At 41.4% G+C, this 24,000-nt stretch overlaps 1 protein-coding gene across 4 annotated transcripts in view; it reads left to right on the forward strand.

The window, feature by feature from the left end:
• The window catches only part of ass1 (argininosuccinate synthase 1), a 57,658-nt gene that overhangs the window by 21,742 nt on the left and 11,916 nt on the right, over positions 1-24,000 (forward strand). For all 4 annotated transcript variants that reach the window (XM_082171275.1, XM_082171276.1, XM_082171277.1 and 1 more), the window contains 3 exons: positions 5,180-5,264; positions 5,494-5,558; positions 17,443-17,574. In XM_082171275.1, the coding sequence (XP_082027401.1) occupies positions 5,180-5,264; positions 5,494-5,558; positions 17,443-17,574 (282 nt within the window). The remainder of the gene's footprint in view (positions 1-5,179; positions 5,265-5,493; positions 5,559-17,442; positions 17,575-24,000) is intronic.

Consider the following 24,000-nt stretch of genomic DNA (forward strand, 5'->3'; position numbering starts at 1 on the left):
ATTCGTTCAAAAACACTGAATCATCCAGTAATGAAACAAGTGAATTCTTTATGAGTGAGACATTGAATCATTCACTCCAGAGATTTGTTCAAAAACACTGATTCATTCAGTAATGAAACAAGTGAATTCTTTATGAGTGAGTCATTGAATCATTCACTCAAGAGATTCGTTCAAAAACACTGATTCATCCAGTAATGAAACAAGCAAAGTCTCTATATGAGTGAGTCATTGAATCATTAATTCAAGAGATTCATTCAAAAACACTGAATCATCCAGTAATGAAACAAGAGTCATTGAATTATTCACTCAACCCATTTTTTTTATTAATTAATTCAGATTAATTACACATTTTTAAATAAACTGCAGCAATTAACATTTTATCAGGACCTCTAGTAAATAAATCACGTTATTTTGTTTAGTTATCTATTCAGAATCGTGGGAGAATCTTGATTCTGTTTGAAAGAAAATCGTGACTCTCATTTCATCCAGAATCGTGCAGCTCTAATTCAGGAATGCTGTGGAATAAGATTGGTCTCTTTTTAAAGGTCTCTTCAACATTTGAAAAGTGTATAAAAGTTTATATGTATTTCACTAAATAATTTGGACTCTAAACCAATTATTTGGTTGTGTTTCAAATTTAAAGTTGATATGACAAAAATTGAGCCATTTGAACCATTTTCAAAACTGTTGATACATTTTTCAGTGTTTTAGCTTTCCAGTGATTTATGATGATTATGAAAATATGTGAAGTGGGGAGAGAGGGGAATAAAAAAAGTGTCCCATGATAATGTTATTGCAACAAAATAAACAAATCGACTAGTTTAGATTTGCTATATATCATTATATGTGAGTGTACTGTGTGCATGTGGATGAAGTAATAAATATGAATATGAATAAAATAAATGCAGTTCGCATTTTGCAAGAATATTGACAGTTAACACGCTAAAGCAATAAAGGTTAGTTTTTATTTTTAGTGCTAAAATATGAATTGCACTAAAAAATGAATGTAATTTTATTAGCTGAGTGATCATTTAATGAATCTAAAGTAGCCTAAATAAATTGCATGTCAAGTCAAATTTATGTATAAAGCGTTTTTTCAAAATACACATTATATCAAAGCAGAAAATCATAATATTTATAATATTTTCATGCCTGATAGTTGCATTTATTCATTTAGCAGTTTAAAGATGGGCATTTTGCAATCAAGCTATATAGTCTATATCACTTTACTGTATATATGCAGATAAAGAGCGGTGTGATTATTATAGTTTGCATTTTGCATCAATATAAACAGATCGGCTAGTTTACATTTGCTATATATGATTATATGTGCGTGTACTGTGTGCATGCGGATGAAGTTAGATAAACTGTGATTAGAGACTTCCTGGTAAAATAAAGATAAATAAAAATAAAATGTATACAGTTTGCATTTTGCAAGAAGTGGTAACTCTGTGCCATTTTGTACAAAATAAAAGTTTTTCAAAACAAAATTCCTGGTGAAAAATTTAAGTAGACTAGTGTGATCAACAGTGCCAATTTTCTTCAGATTTTATTTAATATTTCCAAAATTATTCAAAAATAATGTTGGTTTTTTTAACTCAAAAAAGCAGCTGCCTACTTTCAAATAAATGAGGCCTACGATTAATCAGATGCAAATAGAAATATAAAACCAGTCCTAATTGAAAGAGAACAAGTTGACCAAAAAGATTGAATCCAATATTGGGTGAAAATATAGTATAACAAGTGATTTATAAGCAATTTTTTGTAGGCCGGTCATTTTTGACCCGGAACAGCACAAGTGTGACAAGGTGACAAAACCCCCCCTAAAAAAGTAAGACAATTGTTAAAACACATTTGAGAAGTAGTTATACCATTTGTGAACAAAGTCACTAAGTTTCAGTCCAAAGCGATAACATTAACTAGTATTTTCGGGAAAAATGACCGGAACACCACATGAGGGTTAAAGATGGGCATTTTGCAATCAAGCAGTAGATTTTTGCTATATAGTCTATATCACTTTACTGTATACATGCAGATAAAGAGCTGTGTGATTATTATAGTTTGCATTTTTTGCAGCGATATAAACAGAATTTGCTGTAGTTTAAGATGAAAAAGCAGTGGAATGTTAGTTTTTCACTCAAAGAAACTGTTTTCAAGCAGTTAAACAAAGTGCGTCAGGACTTCGTTCCCATATTTTTTTGGGGGGAGAATTAGAATCTCAATAGTTGTGCGGGACCCCAGCGAACTAGTAATGTGATTTTATCAGACAGCGACGTCATTGTGTTCTATGATCCGTTTTGATCGGCCATCAGTATTCATAGATATTTGAGCACGTCCATTTAATGTCCATGAGAAAAGCTTGTTTTAGTGATTCTCACAATGGTGGCCCCCCCGTCAACGCCCCGCTCCTGTAAAGACCTGGTTTATCTTTCTATTCTCCTGCCTCTTTTCTTCTGCTCACTTTCTCAGCACTCTCTCTCTCTCTCTCTCTCTCGTTGATAAAAAAGAATTTTAACTACCAAACCTTTTCCCTCTTGTCATTTTAACCCCCGTTTCTTTTGCCACGTCTTCTCCGGCTCCTCAAAAGGGGAACAAAAACAAAAAAAAAAGAGGAAAGAGTGGAAAAATGTAAAGCAGTAATTTTTCCTACAACTGTGTCTTCTGTGCCATTGTTGCTTTTCTAAGGCCGAGGGAACGAATAGAATCGGCAACGGTGAATGAGGAGAGAGGAGAGGTGGCCGAGAGACTCTGCGTTCACGCTGCGTTTCATTTATTTGAACTTTTAATCTAATTATTAACTATTTGAAGGGTCCGGGAGCTCTGGGAGCCGCTGCTCGTTCGCTGTCCTGTGGCCCTCGGCCTCTGGGTTTGAGGGCCAGTGTTTGCCATTATTTACTCTAAACTCATATTACGTTCTGGAAATCTTCACGCAGCTCTTTTACATGCAACAACTGTTCATTAACTGGAAAAAAATGTTTACAACATGTTTTTATAGTGCAACTCGTCAAAATAAGTTAAGGAATTTTCAAGTTATGCAAGATTCTACTAATTTTTTTAAGTCAGTGTAATGTAATTCGAGTTGAAATTAGTTTATCATCCAAGTTGATTTGTTACACTTTTTTGTCTTGTCAAAGTGACTCAAAAAATGTCATAAATGAGACTTTGCCGAGACGTTTGCAAACGTTACATCATCATATTCGATATGAGAGAAAGTGTCATGTGACTTCAGAAAAGTCAGTTTTTAATATTTTTTATTAGTTCTTATTATGTTCTTAGTTTTCATGTTCATTTTAGCTTATTTTTTTGTCATTCAACAAATTAGTTAAGCAATTTTCAACTTTAAGTCAGTTTAATGTAATTTAAGTTGAAATTAGTTTAACATCCAAGTTGATTGTACTGAAAAATTTTAGGCTGCAACTTTCTTTGTCAAAGTGACTCAAAAAATGTCATAAATGAGAGTTTGCCGAGACATTTAAAGCCGGTAACGTCCAACATGAGTCATATCTCGCAGTCAAACATACGAGAGAAAGCGTCATGTGACTTCAGAACAATCTTTTTATTTCGATTTTTTTATTTTTTTTTATTTTGAATGTTTTTATTTGATTAGTTTTCATGTTAATTTTAGCTTAATTTTTTTTAAATGTGCTTTTGTCATTTTAATACTTAAATAAATAGACATGAAATATGTAGTCTGGAATCTATACTTTTATGGTGTTTGTTCCCCCAATATTTGTCATTATTTACTCTAAACTCATATTCATTTCTGAAAATCTTCACAAGCTCTTTTCCATGCAACAAAAATGACATGATCAATAAGTTGACAGCATATGTTTTTACATTGCAACTCATCAGAATCATTGTTTTAAGTCATTTTAATGTAATTTAAGTTTAAATTTGTTTAACATCCAAGTTGATTGCACTTATACTTCAAAAAATGTCATAAATGAGAGTTTGCCGAGACGTTTGAAGCCGTTAACGTCCAACATGCGTCATATCTCGCAGTCAAACATCATAGCAAACGTAACTGAACCATATTTGATACGAGAGAAAGCGTCATGTGACTTCAGAACAGTCATTTTAGTTTGTTTATATTTTGAATTAGCTAAATTTTTTGTAATTTCGTCGTGCTTTTGTCATTTTATTATTTAATAGACATGAAATATATACTTTTATATTGTTTTTTTGCTGTGTTTTGGAGCTTGACTGACATGGTCTGATGGGACAACTCCAGTTTTTTCCCCTTTTTATTCCACGGGAAAAGCCTCATAAGAGTTTGAGCATATAAAGAAATGATTGGATGATTTTAATGTTCGGTCGGACTGTCCGGCTTGCTCTTTTAGGCGTGATTATTCTCACAGGGCTTTGCGTTTACAGCTGTGAAAGGACGAGCAGGAACATGATTGGCAACTGTGAGCGTGATAAATGCTAATGAGACCCGTGTTGGGATCTTTTCTTTCTTTCTTCTCCTCCCTCTTTTCCTCCCCCGTTCAGATCCTGCACCTCTGGCCTCTGAGCGGCTCGCTTCACACTGGGAATAAGTCGAGTATTCTCCGTGATTTATTTCTGGGAGTGTTTGAGAGGACCATGGAGATCGAGAACACTCTCAGACTTCTGGAGATCTAGATCTAGACTTCAGTGAAACCAGAAGCTCTTCGCATTTTATAAACAAATATATGTCATTTATTTTACAGTAAGATACACATTCAAGAGGATAAAACAACAGATATATTGTTGATAAGAAAGACTATTGTTTGTCCATCCATCCATCCATCCATCCATCCATCCATCCATCCATCCATCCATCCATCCATCCATCCATCCATCCATCCATCCATCCATCCATCCATCCATCCATCCATCCATCCATCCATCCATCCATCCATCCATCCATCCATCCATCCATCCATCCATCCATCCATCCATCCATCCATCCATCCATCCATCCATCCATCCTTGTCGTCTGTCATTTTGTCTGTATCAATTATGAAACAAAGTCGATTCAGCAATAAAGCAAAAACAAGTTTCTGATCCAGTAGTGTCAGTAATGCAGCACGACTGAATATCCAGTGTGTTTTACATCCCAGAGTCAGGAAACTCAAACCCCATCAGGTGACAGAGATGGAGCAAAAACACTTCTCATCATCATCATCATCATATTAATGTGTTCTCGTACTTCCAGGTGTTCCAGTCAAAGTGACGCATGTTAAGGAAGGGAAATCTAAAGACAGTCCACTGGAGATCTTCTCATACCTGAACGAGATCGGGTGAGCAGAACCTCAGCTTTACTCTTCAAACACTGTCACGAATTCAGGAGGAACGTCTCTTTAGTTGCTCAACGCTTGCTTTCCCTGTGGCTCCTTAAACTTGACATGTTATCCCATCATAAACAGCCACGCAAACATACAAATGTTATTTTGAACAGCATGTGTCACTTGAGAATATATGCATTGTTATTTATTTATTAATCAATAACCGACTCTCTCGTTTTTAAAGTGGAAAGCACGGAGTGGGGAGAATCGATATCGTGGAGAACCGCTTCATTGGGATGAAGTCCAGAGGTAAGAACATCAAGTCATTACATTTATGAAGTGCGTAAAGCTTTATTTATACAGAACCTTTTAAAACTGTGTTTACAAAGCGCTTTACAGAAGAGACACACACTTAGAAATAAGATTACATTTGTGCATTTGACAGATTATTTTATCCATAGATTTCCATGCATTCAAGATAAACATTTTATCAGTTCACGTCATTCACTGGAAGTCAAACCCATGACTCTGGTGTTGCTTGTTGTGAAAACGAATTATGACAATTTTATGATAAATTTTGTCTTTAATTAAAATTTTATGGCAAAATTATGAAAAATAAATATTTGTTATAATAATATAGGAATATTAATTAATTAATCAATTATTATTATTATTATTAACAAAAAAAAAAAAAAAATTTAAACAAGGTGCATATATTTTTTTTACACGTAATTTAAATGTAATATATAATGTATAAATACTTATAATATAACTTAGTATTTACGTTTAATAAATACATAGAATAAATGGTATAATAATAAGTACTTTTTCCTATATTAATATAACAGAGGAATATATTGCAAGTATTGCAGGGCAGAAATGATTCGCTTCACTTTTAATTTATGATCATGATGGTCTATAAATTCCCTCACATTTGACGTTTATCCAACTTTTGGCAAAAGCTTTTCCTCCCTTTTATCAACATTTTCTAAAGAACAGCATCAGAATCCCCCAAAAACACGTTCTTCCTCAGTGTTTCGGTCTCGTTTTCCAGCACTAATATCTGAACATTCTTAAATCAAGATACATTTACTGGAGAAGAAGCAAAATGACTTCAGAATGAACCCAAATGAACAGAGTTTGAGTTTAAAACAAGATGAAATATCTGTAAATGGAGTCAGAAAAATACTCTTGTTTTTCCTGTGAATGAAGATTGACAGGGATTTTTTTTTTTGTTCACTTCATTTGGATCAATATCTTCTGTCATTTTGCTTCTCCGTTAAATATATCGTGATTTAACACCGTGTGCTAACTACACGCGCCGCGCCGCACGATACAATCCCTCTTCTCCATGTTAATGAGAGTGTGTGTCCTAACCAGCCGCGACGGCGACACGCCACGATTCTAGTTTAGAAACGGTTTCTATTTTTCTGCGACGTCGCGCTGGAACAACAAACACAAAGTGTGGCGATGATAATCTCAGGTGCTGTTTATGTGCTTTATTTAATGTTAAAAGCGTGTCATGTGACTCTGAGTATCATTTAGTGCTCCAGCTTTGTGGCTGTAAAAGCAACAGTGGATAATTCACCTCAGATCTTGAAATTAAACAAATGGAAACAAGAACGTTTAAACTGTGAACAAACAAGTGTATTCTTTGACAAAGATTGATTGAGTAACTCAGTAGCCTGTGTATTTTTAAAAATGTCATTATGATCATTATGTTAATAATGAATTTGATGTAGCGATTTATACATTTTAATGCGAGTGCCGTCGAGATTACTCTCTGGTGCCGCGAGACTCCGCCCACACGCTGTTCTGATTGGCTGACTCCGCCCACACACTGTTCTGATTGGCTGACTCCGCCCACACACTGTTCTGATTGGCTGTGGGTTTTGATTGATTTTGACGCATCTCGAAGTCGCGTCGCGTCTAGTGTGGACAGACACATTATTCGTCACTGGAGTCTTATCGCATCACGAATGTCAAGGCATGCAGTCACGTTTATTAACTCCACATCTATATAAAGCTTTCCTGTAGCTCAGTGGTAAGAGCATTGCATTAACAACGCAAGGTTGTGGGTTCGATCCCAGGGGATTGCACATACCCATGTATAAATGTATAGGATAATGCAATGTAAGTCGCTTTGGATAAAAGCGTCTACCAAATGCATAAATGTAAAATAAAGACAGAAGTAGCGTATGCATCACACTGACGCTTGGATATTTGTTCTGGAAAACAAGACAACACATTGTTAGCAGTGAAACTTGTGCTGGTTCTGGTTGCTGGAGACCCTGTTTGTGACAGTCTGTTCCTCTGACTGAATAATTGACTCGGGATTCACAGCAGAGTGACAGGTGGGAATTGAAAAATACGTAATGTCTTGTTTTCCCCGCCGGTTCACAGAAGATCTGTGGAAGTGTGTGTTTACGATGTTCAATAAAGCTCGTGACAGGCTGTGTTTATGTGACACGGTCCAGGAGAATGAAGTGAACTGAGGTTCAGATAGTCTCTGTCAGATATAAGCACAACCCTTTCTGTCTCTCTCACAACAACAGCGGATTCTCATGCATTTCAGAATCTTTATTTTCTGCTCTGTTATCGTTCACTGCATACTAGCACTGAGATTAAAACATGTGCTTTTATTCATCAAGGACGCATTAAATTGCACAAAAGTGACAGTAAATACACATTCAGTTCATCAAAAATCATGAAAAATAAAATGTTTCAAAGTTTCCACAAAAATATTACTGTTCAACATTGATAATAATCATAAATGCATCAAATCATATTAGAATGATTTGTGAAGGATCATGTGACACTGAAGACTGGAGTAATGATGCTGAAAATTCAGCTTTGATCACAGGAATAAATTATATTTTACTATATATTCACATTTCACTGTTTTACTGTATTTTTGATTAAATAAATGCAGCCTTGATAAGCAGAAGAGACAAAAAAATGTGTTTCAATGTTCAAGAACTATAAAAAAAAAACAATCTGAACTTTATGAAAAGTCACGGAAAATCAGAGGATATTAGAAAAATAATATGAGATTAAAAAGTCATGATAAATTCTATAGTGAATATAATAAAGTATTATTATGGCATCAAGCTTTACATTACTATTCAAGTTTTTATTATAAATTAATGCTGATATTTCGATAAAGACACACTTCTGGAAAAGGGTTTCCACTTTATAACGTCAGGATATTTATCCAATTTTTGGGATATTTAAGGATATTTTAAATTATAAACTGGATTTCTTGTTTTGAAAAATGCATGTAGTAAAAATAGTTCAAATCTTTTAAGTTAATGAGGGACCAGTGTTATTTTACTATTATTTATACATTATTATAGTTTTTATTCATATTTTGAAATCACTTTTTCATTTTAAGGTTTAATATATATTTATTTTGTATTAATTTCCAGTTAAACTTAAACTGTTCGTTGCCCAGTCTCTGATTTTGGTTTAGTTTAAGTTTTTCATCTAATATTAAATGTCAGCTTTTAACAGTTTAACACTGACCGTGTCGCGCCTCAGGCTTCAGTTATTAAGCTCTTCACAGTGTTTGTGGAGTGTGTGTGTGTGTGTGTGTGTGTGAGTGAGTCTTTTGAAGTGTTAAAGCAGTATTAACGCCACGCTCTCTCTGTCCGGGCAGGAGTGAGGAATGATAATCCGACTTGTGTTTTACCTGAAGACATTTAACCTCACACACACAAACACACCTGAAGTGTGTAAAGATGAGTGTAAATCTGGCTTCATCTCTTGGGATCTTAATGCCGGAGACTTTATCAGATGCTTTAGTCCCTCAATCTCCTGCTCTAAATCCCACAGAGTCTTAATGTATCAGATTGCCACTTTTCAGGACTTAAGCGCGGGTCATTCTCTAAGTCTTGTTTTGGGCAGGAGTTACTGTGACGCTCGGGGTTTGGGGCCGAGAGCCTCGAGGGGACGGAGATTGTTTTACACATAAGACTCTGAGAAGTTAATAAAGACAATTGCAGCTTTAATTGAAGAAATCTTTAGTCTCAAAGGGTTTTTGAGCTGATTTGGTGAGTCAATTAGTTACGTTGGGCAAACTTATATAAACTTTTATATATATATACAGCGGGGGAAATAAGTATTGAACACGTCATCATTTTTCTCAGTAAATATATTTCCAAAGGTGCTATTGACATGAAATTTTCACCAGATATTGGTAACACCCCAATTAATCATACATACAAAGAAACAAACAAAAATAAGTTCAGAAATTAAGTTATGTTTAATAATGTGAAATGACACAGGGAAAAAAGAATATAACACATGAAGAAAGGGAGGCGCAAAAAGGCATGGAAAACTGCTGAAAACTTACAGTAATTAAAAAGCAATCCAGCCCCCTGTCAGTGTAAATTAATAACAGCTGGTTCAGTCCCAAATGATGGCCTACAAAAAGGTCTCATTGCCAAGGTGTCACACAAGACACATCTCATGATGGGTAAAAGCAAAGAGCTGTCTCAGGACCTCCACAACCTAATTGTTGCAAAACATAATGATGGCATTGGTTATAGGCGCCATTCTAAGCTTCTGAATGGTCCAGTGAGCACTTAATACGGAAGTGGAAAGACAATAATTTCACCATAAATTTGCCTCGACCAGTGCTCCTCGCAAGATTTCTGATAGAGGAGTGAAAAGAATAATCAGAAGATTTGTCCAAGAGCCAACACCAAGTTGTATGGTGTTTTTAGGGTAATGTGCACTGCCATTTCTCCTCCAAATATGGTGTGTATTATGGCATCCAAACAGTTCAATTTTGCTCTCATGTGACCACACTATATTCTCCCAGTATTTCACTGGCTTTTCCAAATGTTGTGCAGAAAACTTTAAATGAGCTTCAACATGCTTTTTCTTCAGTAATGGAGTCTTGCGTGGTGAGCGTGCGTACAGGCCATGGCGGTGGAGTGCATTACTTACTGTTTTCTTTGAGACAACAGTACCTGCTATCTGCAGGTCTTTTTGAAGCTCTCCTACAAGTGATCCTTGGCTCTTGGACAACTCTTATATATATATGTATATGTATACAGGGCCTAAAACTAACTTTTTGCCAAACCTTTGCCGGTGACCATACAGAAATGTAATGTAAAATAATAACTAGTAAGAAATCAATTCTTGATATCAATAATTGAATTTGAATGGCAGCCTATGGTGACATTTCACTAGTGAAAATACAATTACAGATATCAAGAATTATAGTTTTTACTAGTTGAAATTCAATTATGGATATCTAGAATGAGCATTTTAATTAGTGGAAATGTAATTTCTGATATAATTGCCATTGTTACTAGTATAAATCTAATTCCTGATATCAGTAACTATAATTTGAACTAGTGAAAACGCCTCGGTTACGACTGTAACCTCGGTTCCCTGAAGAGGGAACGAGCGTTGCGTCGAAATTGACGCTATGGGAACGCTTTGCGTGATGACGTCCTTTATATAAACCTATATACACATAAACCTTTAAAGTGGACGGGGTCAGACCTGCAGTGAACCGGTCCTGCAGGAACTCCAGAACTGTACCAATTGGGCAGTTGACTGGATCCAACCGACGGTCACTACACAAAGAGGTGAATACTCTCCAGTTCAGGGCATAAAGTTTCCTCGTGGAGGGAGCTCTGGACTGTAGAATGGTCTCAACAACCTCAGTTGAGAGACCTGACTCTATGAGCTGGGCCCCCTCAGAGGCCAAGCCCACAGGTTCCACAGTTCTGGTCGGGGGTGAAAAATCGAGCCCCCTGCTTGGGACAGAAGGTCCCTCCTGACGGGTAGCTCCAGAGGAGGCCCGTCGAGGAGGGACACAAGATCGGGAAACCATACTCTGCCCGGCCAGCGCGGGGCTATAAGAAGCAGGCAAACCCGGTCCCTGCGAACTCTTTCCAGAACTCCCGGGAGCAGAGCAACTGGGGGAAAGGCGTACAGACGTAACCTCGGCCACGTCTGTACCATAGCATCCAGTCCCAGAGGAGCTGGATGCGTGAGGGAGAACCAAAGTGGACAGTGAGACGTCTCTCGAGACGCAAACAGATCCACTTATAATTTCCATATCAGCTCCACCACCTCGGGGGTGGAGCCACCATTCCCCGGGCCTCGGCCCCTGTCTCGACAGAGTGTCTGCTCCTATATTCTGGACCCCGGGGATGTAGGCTGCCTTGAGTGACAGCAACTTCCCCTGGGACCACAAGAGGATATGGCGTGCCAGATTGGATAATGGGCGCGAGCGCAAACCCCCTTGGTGGTTGATATAGGCGACTACCGACGTGTTGTCAGTATGTACTACACATGGTGTCCCCTGAGACCTGTGATAAAGCTCCTCAGAGCCCGGAAGACCGCTAACATCTCTAGGCTATAGAATGCCAGGAACGATGATGGTCTTCCCACAGACCTTGAGATGAGCGACCCTCAGGATCGCTCCCAAACCCGTGAGGGAAGCATCCGTCGTTAGCAGTTTGCGACGACAAGGAGCTCCCAGCACTGGGCCCTGGGACAGGAACCAAGGTTTCTTCCACATAACCAAGGCACGTAGGCATCACCGCGTGACCTTGATTGTGCGAAATGGGTTGCCCCTCGGGGAAAAACCCTCTGGTCCTGAGCCACCACTGCAGGGGCCTCATGTGCAGTAGTCCAAAAGGTATCCCGTTGGAAGCTGCTGCCATGAGACCCAACAGTCTCTGGAACTGTTCAGTGAGTAGCTGGCCTAGCTTTACACTTTTCACAGCTGCAAGGATGGAATCTAACCGTGGCGGTGACAGGCGCGCCTGCATCGACACTGAATCCCAAACCACGCCTAAAAAAGTGGTCCTCTGAAATGGAGAAAGCACACTCTTCTCGGCGTTCAGCCGTAACCCCAACTCTTTCATATGGGCGAGAACAACATCTCGATGTTGAACCGCCATCTGATGCGACTGAGCTAAAATCAACCAATCGTCGATGTAGTTCATGATGCGAACACCCTGGAGGCGCAGAGGCGCCAGAGCTGCATCCACGCATTTGGTGAAAGTGCGGGGTGATAAAGCCAGGCCGAATGGAAGAACTCGATATTGGTATGCTTTGCCCCCGAAAGCAAACCTCAGGAACTTCCAATGACACGGACGGATGGAAATATGCGTCCTTGAGGTCTATCGTGACAAACCAGTCCTCGGACCTGATCTGTGGCACGATTTGTCTCAAGGTTAACATTTTGAACTTGAGCTGCATGGCTGACTCGTACAGAACTCGAAGATCTAAAATGGGACGCAATCCCCCGTCCTTCTTTGGAACTATGAAGTACCGGCCGTAAAACCCGGTTTCCCTGTTGGAGGGGGGTACATATTCTATGGCCCCTTTCTCTAACAGAGTGTTTACTTCCTGTTCCATAACCAGAACCTGCTCGGGGCCCACCACTGTGGGCAGGACCCCCATAAACCGCGGTGGGCGTTACTAGAATTGTATCTAATACCCTTTTTCCACGGTCTGCAGGACCCAACGAGAAATATTTGACAGTAGCTTCCACGCTGTCAAAGATTCTACTAGAGGTACCAGTCTCTCGAGACTGGTTTCTGAATTTTGTTGCTGTTGAGTAGTCGGTTCGTCGCCCTGTAACGGCGCACCGGCAGGGAACGACCAAACAGACTGCTCTAGCACCCTCCTCAGAGGGGGCGGGCATCCCGAGGCCACTACGTTTCCGGGTGGACCTTGAGATATATGCTCGCCGGAGACCGCTGCGCCCTGTAACACCGGAGGCGGCAGGGTTGGCAGAACGGTCCCCTGAGGGCACCGAAGAGAGACGGCACCGTATTTTTCTCCTGCTGTTGAGTAGTCGGTTCGTCGCCCTGTAACGGCGCACCGGCAGGGAACGACCAAACAGACTGCTCTAGCACCCTCCTCAGAGGGGGCGGGCATCCCGAGGCCACTACGTTTCCGGGTGGACCTTGAGATATGTGCTCGCCGGAGACCGCTGCGCCCTGTAACACCGGAGGCGGCAGGGTTGGCAGAACGGTCCCCTGAGGGCACCGAAGAGAGACGGGCACCGTGAAAAGAGGTGTTAACCGCTCTGCTTCGGGGGGACTACCCTCATTTGTCCTGAGCCCTCAGACATCAGGACTTTTTCCCAGCAGCCTTCTTGGCGGTAATAACGGTCCGCAGATCCGTTTTACCCCTCGAAGACTGCTGGGTTTGAGAGCGCCCTCCGTATCCCCGAGATTTTTGTGGGGGAGCACGGGAGGACACACTCTGTTTTTGAGTGGCACGATGTTCAGCGCTCTTTTTAGAGGAGTGAGGCTGCTCCCGCTCAGCAGCCTCAATGAAAGAACGGCGGGGAAGAAGTTTTTGCAATGCAGCTGCCTGTTTAGCAGCTTCCTGAGATTTAGCTACCGCACTGTTAACTGCATCACCAAATAATCCGTGGAGACCGGAGCATCTAAGAGAACGTGTTTTTCTTTCTCTTTTATATCGCTCAGATTGAGCCACAGATGCCTCTCAGTGGCCACCAGGGCTGCCATAGACCGCCCGATTGATTTAGCGGTATCCTTGGTGGCCCTAAGAGACAGATCTGTGGCTCTGCGTAGTTCGGCCACCGTGTCAGGACCAATTCCCCCGCCCTCCTCTAAATCCCCCAATAATTCTGCCTGATATGCTTGCATAATAGACATCGTATGCAGACACGCTGCAGCTTGACCAGCGGCTGCATACGACTTATGAACCAGTGCTGATGTGAATTTCACTGGCTTGGAGGGAAGTGAAGGAGCCTTCAAGGGAGATGCCGTTGCTGGAGAGGGATAGCTCGCAAGCGTCTCCTCCACCTTCGGCATCTCCCCATAACCATATTCTTTATATTTATGAATGGAAGAATAGTGGGATGTTTGTGGTGTATAAACTCTGTATGACACTGGTTTTTCCCACGATCTTGACACCTCGGTGTGGAGATCGGGGAAAAACGGAAGGCTTCTTCGCTGTGGCTGTGCACGAGATGGCAGGAAGTGTTCGTCGAGCTTACTTTTCGAACGAACGTCCTGCCTATCCTCTGGCCACTCAATTGATAATTTTTGAACTGCTCTCGTGACAACATCGAGCAATTCCTCAAAAGCGTGAGACTGAGGTGGCGAATCCTCAGACTCAGCTTCAATACTAACAACGTCCAACTCCTCAGAGCTGGACAATTGCAGTATTGGTGCCTCCATCGGGGGGGAAGAAACCGCAGCGCGTGCTTCCACACCCTGATGAGAGGCACTGGATCTATCAGAAGGATGTTGAGATAAGGCAGAGCCCGTCTCAACATCCACTGATAAATCCATTTGTGAACCCCAGGTCTGAGATCGACGCCGTGCCTCGGCAGCGGCGGGACCCAAGCCCTGGGGAACGTGGTCGGGATTGAACCGAGCCAAGCGGGATCGGAGCGTACGCAATGGAAGCGCCTCGCAATGCACACAGTCACCACCCTCGAGTGCTGACTGGGCATGCTCCTCACCCAAACAAACAACACAAAGAGTGTGAGTATCACCTCCCGTTAAATAACGCGGGCAGGGATGGACACACACTCTAAACTGCTGCTTGCTCGCCATACTGAATATATATATATAATATAGACAGACAACACCAAATAACAAGGACAGATTCACACAGAGCGCAACTGAAGACTCCGAAAGCTTTCGTTTTCTGTTTCGGGCCGGCTTTTATAGCTTCCTGGTACGTGACGTCACCCGCCTCTGACGTTCCGCCACACCATTGGACTGATTTTACATGTGCTTCAAGACGTCATCACGCAAAGCGTTCCCATAGCGTCAATTTCGACGCAACGCGAGTTCCCTTGAAAGGGAACTGAATTGTTGATATCAAGAATTCAAGGGATAGTTCACTTTGAAATTAATTTTTGGTATGTTTTAGCTTACCTCAAGGGCATCCAAGATGTAGGTGTCTTTTTTTCCGCAGTAGTTTAAATTTTGATATTTTTAGGTCAAACCGTTCTTGTCTGTCAGTCATATAATGCAGGTCTATGGTCACTGTCTCAAAGAGCATGCACAGAGTCCAAATTAAAACAATTCCCCGTCGTCCAAATTAAACAATTCCCCATCGTAAGTACACATTGATGGCCTAAGACACGAAACGAGCGGTTTGTGTGAGAAAACGAACAGTATTTATATCGTTTTTACCTCTTGAACACAGCCGCGTCCAGTGATCTGATCTGACGTGTACGCAGACTGGTTCATAGATATATACACACTAGATGTCACCTTGTCTACGGCAGTTCATTGGAACGAATGTCTTTAAGGCGAGTTCTAGTGTGTATATATCTATGCACCAGTCTGCGTACACGTCAGATCAGATCACTTCGACATGGCTGCGTATAAGAGGTAAAAACGATATAAATACTGTTCGTTTTCTCACACAAACCGCTCGTTTCGTGTCTTAGGCCATCAATGTGTACTTACGATGGGGAATTGTTTAATTTGGACGACGGGGAATTGTTTTAATTTGGACTCTGTGCATGCTCTTTGAGACAGTGACCATCGACCTGCATTATATGACTGACAGACAAGAACGGTTTGACCTAAAAATATCAAAATTGAAACTACTGCGGAAAAAAAGACACCTACATCTTGGATGCCCTTGAGGTAAGCTAAAACATACCAAAAATTCATTTCAAAGTGAACTATCCCTTTCATATCCTGGAAATTAATAAAAGTTGCCATACTGCATAGTCTTCATTTTATAAATCCTATACATCCTTATTCATCCTTATTAATTAATCCATATTAAAGTTACAAAAGTTATTCAGTCGAGAGCAGTGAGTGATTTATTTCTGTCTTTTGTTGTTTGATTAACATTAAAAACACAGCAGGAATATTAGGTTACTGTCACTTTAAGAGCGAATGCACAGATCTAATATACTGATACACATGCGTTTACTTTCTCAACTGTTCACATTCACTGAAGACATAATCCAGTGTTTATTAGGAAACTCACTGTTTTTTGACATAACTAAAGAGAGCTCAGTTTAGTATTCGTGCGCTCTCTGACACTTCACATGTGTGTATATATATATAATTTTTACCGAAGTGTGTTTGATTAAAGTCATCACTTATAGGTTTAATGACCATTGAAAAAGCCATATTAGTTGATTCTCTTTAATCTGAATATACGGTCAAACCAAAAATTATTCACACCCCAGATATAATTTTGGATATTTTTCTACTAGTGTGTGCAGGACACTATAGATCATTAATGTAAGTGAGGAGAGCAAAATAAAGTAAACTGTGACATATTATACACAAATATTCTTCATACAGTGACTACCAGTGACATTTATAAACATTTGGGATCAAAAATGATTGGGACACTTTGAGCTGATCATGTTTTGCTGAAGTGTTTTGTCTTTAATTGCTAATGCTCTTTTTACACACAGACTGAACAAAATGAAGCATTGCTTGGTGATTGGTTGAGCTAAACTGGTATTATCTAATTGTGTAGTTAAATTTAACAGCTGACAGATATTCAACATAATTCATGTGTGAGACAGTCTAACAGAAGGACGGACAAAACCAGTCAAATATCAACTGAGTTCTGCTCATATTTTATTACCATTTTCTAAACTATAGCGAATAAACTGTGATAATGTGAGAAACGTTGAATAAATGTGTGTTTGACTGTATAGTGGTACGTGTTTTTCCTGGCCTTTCGACTAGACACAATCTATCAGCAGCGTGTGTGTGTGTCTGTGTGTGTGTGTCTGTGTGTCCGTTCATCATGATGGTGTGTGTGACCCTTCAGACGTCTGAGTGAAAGCTTCATTTCTGTGTGTCACACACTGACGGGGGAATTATAGGGTCGAGATGAACCTGACAGAGGCCGATTGTTGCGTTTCCCTGATCCATTATCATTCATCCTGATGTCAATGTGCCCGTCAACACACATCATCGCAACACACATCCTCACAACACACATCCTCGCAACACACATCCTCGCAACACACATCCTCGCAACACACATCCTCGCAACACACATCCTCACAACACACATTGTATCTCAGACAAATATTGTCCTATCCTAACAAACCATGCATTAATGGAAAGCTTATTTATCCAGCATTCCAAATGTATCCATGTGACTGGTTTTGTGGTCCAGGGTCACATATAATAAGAGAGGAAACAATGGATTTATCTCTTCCTGTTGTTGTGGCCGTCAGGAATCTATGAAACCCCTGGAGGAGCGATCCTGCTTCAGGCTCATCTGGACATCGAGACCTTCACGATGGACCGGGAGGTTCGCAGGATCAAGCAGAATCTGGGGATCAAGTTCTCGGAGCTCATCTATAACGGTACGGGTTTAGATCACACTCCTCTACGGTACGGGTTTAGATCACACTCATCTACGGTACGGGTTTAGATCACACTCATCTACGGTACGGGTTTAGATCACACTCATCTACAGTACGGGTTTAGATCACACTCATCTACGGTACGGGTTTAGATCACACTCATCTACGATACGGGTTTAGATCACACTCATCTACGGTACGGGTTTAGATCGCACTCATCTACGGTACGGGTTTAGATCGCACACATCTACGGTACGGGTTTAGATCACACTCATCTACGGTACTGGTTTAGATCACACACATCTACGGTACGGGTTTAGATCACACACATCTACGGTACGGGTTTAGATCACACACATCTACGGTACGGGTTTAGATCACACACATCTACGGTACGGGTTTAGATCACACACTCATCTACGGTACAGGTTTAGATCACACACTCATCTACGGTACGGGTTTAGATCACACTCATCTACGATACGGGTTTAGATCGCACACATCTACGATACGGGTTTAGATCGAACACATCTACGGTACGGGTTTAGATCACACACATCTACGGTACGGGTTTAGATCACACACTCATCTACGGTACGGGTTTAAATCACACACTCATCTACGGTACGGGTTTAGATCACACACATCTACGGTACGGGTTTAGATCACACACTCATCTACGGTACGGGTTTAAATCACACACTCATCTACGGTACGGGTTTAGATCACACACATCTACAGTACGGGTTTAGATCACACACTCATCTACAGTACGGGTTTAGATCACACACTCATCTACGGTACAGGTTTAAATCACACACTCATCTACGGTACGGGTTTAGATCACACACATCTACAGTACGGGTTTAGATCACACACATCTACAGTACGGGTTTAGATCACACACTCATCTACAGTACGGGTTTAGATCACACACATCTACAGTACCGGTTTAGATCACACACTCATCTACGGTACAGGTTTAGATCACACACTCATCTACGATACGGGTTTAGATCACACTCATCTACGATACGGGTTTAGATCACACACATCTACAGTACGGGTTTAGATCACACACTCATCTACGGTACAGGTTTAGATCACACACTCATCTACGATACGGATTTAGATCACACACACATCTACAGTACGGGTTTAGATCACACACATCTACAGTACGGGTTTAGATCACACACTCATCTACGGTACAGGTTTAGATCACACACTCATCTACGATACGGGTTTAGATCACACTCATCTACGATACGGATTTAGATCACACACATCTACAGTACGGGTTTAGATCACACACTCATCTACGGTACAGGTTTAGATCACACACTCATCTACGATACGGATTTAGATCACACACACATCTACAGTACGGGTTTAGATCACACACTCATCTACGGTACAGGTTTAGATCACACACTCATCTACGATACGGATTTAGATCACACACATCTACGATACGGGTTTAGATCACACACATCTACAGTACGGGTTTAGATCACACTCATCTACGGTACGGGTTTAGATCACACACATCTACGATACGGGTTTAGATCACACACATCTACGATACGGGTTTAGATCACACACTCATCTACGGTACGGGTTTAGATCACACACATCTACGGTACGGGTTTAGATCACACACATCTACAGTACGGGTTTAGATCACACACATCTACGATACGGGTTTAGATCACACACATCTACAGTACGGGTTTAGATTGCACACATCTACGGTACGGGTTTAGATCACACACATCTACGGTACGGGTTTAGATCACACACATCTACGGTACGGGTTTAGATCACACACATCTACAGTACGGGTTTAGATCACACTCATCTACGGTACGGGTTTAGATCACACACTCATCTACGGTACGGGTTTAGATCACACATCTACGGTACGGGTTTAGATGGGTTTAGATCACACTCATCTACAGTACGGGTTTAGATCACACACATCTATGGTATGGGTTTAGATCACACATCTACGGTACGGGTTTAGATGGGTTTAGATCACACTCATCTACAGTACGGGTTTAGATCACACTAGGGTTGGGCGATGTCCCCTAAATTGGCAGTTGACGATGTTTACAGTAAAACATCGCGATGGACGATGATATCGTCGGGGGGGGGGGGGTGCTGACGATCACGAAGAGACAGGGAGAAGAGACATTGTAGCTACTTACATCTACTGTGTTTACGCAACGGGAATACTCGGCTTGGCATTTTGAAATGTTTATTTGGCCGTTCAGGCGCGCAACCGAAGACAAAGACTACTATGTTGCGCTCGGAGCGCGTGCGCAGCATCCTGTCAGTAGAATTCAGTTCTCTTTCGCGGCTTATCGTGCTTTTAATATTTCTTTTCAATAGCACATCCTGCTCTTTTCTTTCTCATTCATGTTTTGTTATTAACTTTACATAATCGTCAACTGAAATCTGTGCGGATTATCAACAATACGATACATTTATAGGACATAAAGGGTCTCTGCGGCAAAAGTGAAAGTACCAGCGGCCAACGGGTGAAATGTTTCTCTTTGCACAGCAAAGCACTCGTTTCAATAAAAGGATATATTAAAGTTTATAAAGCCTACTTTTACATTTTCATTGCTGTTTTAAAATGAATTTCGACATCACCTTAAACAAGCTGCTCTGCTTGAATCCCAGTGCAGGAGCTGTAACTGTTAGGTTACCACAGAAACGTAAGCGTTTGGTTGATTGCTGTGGTGACTCGTGACTCGTGACACTCGCGAACAGCACTGAACACACACGTCTTATTTTTTTATCGTTTGTTGGTAAAGGGTGAGAGACCTTGCGAGCCACACGAGCCATAGGTTCCCAACCACTGGTGTACACACGAAAACGAACTGCCGTGAGACTGGGCTGGTCTGACAGGGTGGGGGGGGCGTGGCATCACGATGGTGGCTCTCCATCGTGATGTCGGTCAGCCATCACGATGGATGATTATATCGTCCATCGGCACAACCCTAGATCACACTCATCTACGGTACGGGTTTAGATCACACACATCTACGGTACGGGTTTAGATCACACACTCATCTACAGTACGGGTTTAGATGGGTTTAGATCACACTCATCTACAGTACGGGTTTAATTCACACTCATCTACGGTATGGGTTTAGATCACACACATCTACAGTACGGGTTTAGATCGCACACTCATCTACAGTACGGGTTTAGATCACACACATCTACAGTACGGGTTTAGATCACACACATCTACGGTACGGGTTTAGATCACACACTCATCTACGGTACGGGTTTAAATCACACACTCATCTACGGTACGGGTTTAGATCACACACATCTACGGTACGGGTTTAGATCACACACTCATCTACGGTACGGGTTTAAATCACACACTCATCTACGGTACGGGTTTAGATCACACACATCTACAGTACGGGTTTAGATCACACACTCATCTACAGTACGGGTTTAGATCACACACTCATCTACGGTACAGGTTTAAATCACACACTCATCTACGGTACGGGTTTAGATCACACACATCTACAGTACGGGTTTAGATCACACACATCTACAGTACGGGTTTAGATCACACACTCATCTACAGTACGGGTTTAGATCACACACATCTACAGTACCGGTTTAGATCACACACTCATCTACGGTACAGGTTTAGATCACACACTCATCTACGATACGGGTTTAGATCACACTCATCTACGATACGGGTTTAGATCACACACATCTACAGTACGGGTTTAGATCACACACTCATCTACGGTACAGGTTTAGATCACACACTCATCTACGATACGGATTTAGATCACACACACATCTACAGTACGGGTTTAGATCACACACATCTACAGTACGGGTTTAGATCACACACTCATCTACGGTACAGGTTTAGATCACACACTCATCTACGATACGGGTTTAGATCACACTCATCTACGATACGGATTTAGATCACACACATCTACAGTACGGGTTTAGATCACACACTCATCTACGGTACAGGTTTAGATCACACACTCATCTACGATACGGATTTAGATCACACACACATCTACAGTACGGGTTTAGATCACACACTCATCTACGGTACAGGTTTAGATCACACACTCATCTACGATACGGATTTAGATCACACACACATCTACAGTACAGGTTTAGATCACACACTCATCTACGATACGGATTTAGATCACACACTCATCTACAGTACGGGTTTAGATCACACACTCATCTACGGTACAGGTTTAGATCACACACTCATCTACGATACGGGTTTAGATCACACTCATCTACGATACGGATTTAGATCACACACTCATCTACGGTACGGGTTTAGATCACACACATCTACAGTACGGGTTTAGATCACACACTCATCTACGGGACAGGTTTAGATCACACACTCATCTACGGGACAGGTTTAGATCACACACTCATCTACGGTACGGGTTTAGATCACACTCATCTACGGTACGGGTTTAGATCGCACACATCTACGGTACGGGTTTAGATCACACTCATCTACGGTACGGGTTTAGATCGCACACATCTACGGTACGGGTTTAGATCGCACACATCTACGGTACGGGTTTAGATCGCACACATCTACGGTACGGGTTTAGATCGCACACATCTACGGTACGGGTTTAGATCGCACACATCTACGGTACGGGTTTAGATCACACACATCTACGGTACGGGTTTAGATCACACACATCTACAGTACGGGTTTAGATCACACACATCTACGATACGGGTTTAGATCACACACATCTACAGTACGGGTTTAGATCACACTCATCTACGGTACGGGTTTAGATCACACACATCTACGATACGGGTTTAGATCACACACATCTACAGTACGGGTTTAGATCACACACATCTACGATACGGGTTTAGATCACACACATCTACAGTACGGGTTTAGATCACACTCATCTACGGTACGGGTTTAGATCACACACATCTACGATACGGGTTTAGATCACACACATCTACGATACGGGTTTAGATCACACACATCTACAGTACGGGTTTAGATCACACACATCTACGGTACGGGTTTAGATCACACACATCTACGGTACGGGTTTAGATCACACACATCTACAGTACGGGTTTAGATCACACACATCTACGATACGGGTTTAGATCACACACATCTACAGTACGGGTTTAGATCGCACACATCTACGGTACGGGTTTAGATCACACACATCTACGGTACGGGTTTAGATCACACACATCTACGGTACGGGTTTAGATCACACACATCTACAGTACGGGTTTAGATCACACTCATCTACGGTACGGGTTTAGATCACACACTCATCTACGGTACGGGTTTAGATCACACATCTACGGTACGGGTTTAGATGGGTTTAGATCACACTCATCTACAGTACGGGTTTAGATCACACACATCTATGGTATGGGTTTAGATCACACATCTACGGTACGGGTTTAGATGGGTTTAGATCACACTCATCTACAGTACGGGTTTAGATCACACTAGGGTTGGGCGATGTCCCCTAAATTGGCAGTTGACGATGTTTACAGTAAAACATCGCGATGGACGATGATATCGTCGGGGGGGGGGGGGTGCTGACGATCACGAAGAGACAGGGAGAAGAGACATTGTAGCTACTTACATCTACTGTGTTTACGCAACGGGAATACTCGGCTTGGCATTTTGAAATGTTTATTTGGCCGTTCAGGCGCGCAACCGAAGACAAAGACTACTATGTTGCGCTCGGAGCGCGTGCGCAGCATCCTGTCAGTAGAATTCAGTTCTCTTTCGCGGCTTATCGTGCTTTTAATATTTCTTTTCAATAGCACATCCTGCTCTTTTCTTTCTCATTCATGTTTTGTTATTAACTTTACATAATCGTCAACTGAAATCTGTGCGGATTATCAACAATACGATACATTTATAGGACATAAAGGGTCTCTGCGGCAAAAGTGAAAGTACCAGCGGCCAACGGGTGAAATGTTTCTCTTTGCACAGCAAAGCACTCGTTTCAATAAAAGGATATATTAAAGTTTATAAAGCCTACTTTTACATTTTCATTGCTGTTTTAAAATGAATTTCGACATCACCTTAAACAAGCTGCTCTGCTTGAATCCCAGTGCAGGAGCTGTAACTGTTAGGTTACCACAGAAACGTAAGCGTTTGGTTGATTGCTGTGGTGACTCGTGACTCGTGACACTCGCGAACAGCACTGAACACACACGTCTTATTTTTTTATCGTTTGTTGGTAAAGGGTGAGAGACCTTGCGAGCCACACGAGCCATAGGTTCCCAACCACTGGTGTACACACGAAAACGAACTGCCGTGAGACTGGGCTGGTCTGACAGGGTGGGGGGGGGCGTGGCATCACGATGGTGGCTCTC

Source organism: Leuciscus leuciscus (assembly GCF_965113295.1).
Source record: "Leuciscus leuciscus genome assembly, chromosome: 5".
NCBI classification, from domain to species: Eukaryota; Metazoa; Chordata; class Actinopteri; order Cypriniformes; family Leuciscidae; genus Leuciscus; species Leuciscus leuciscus.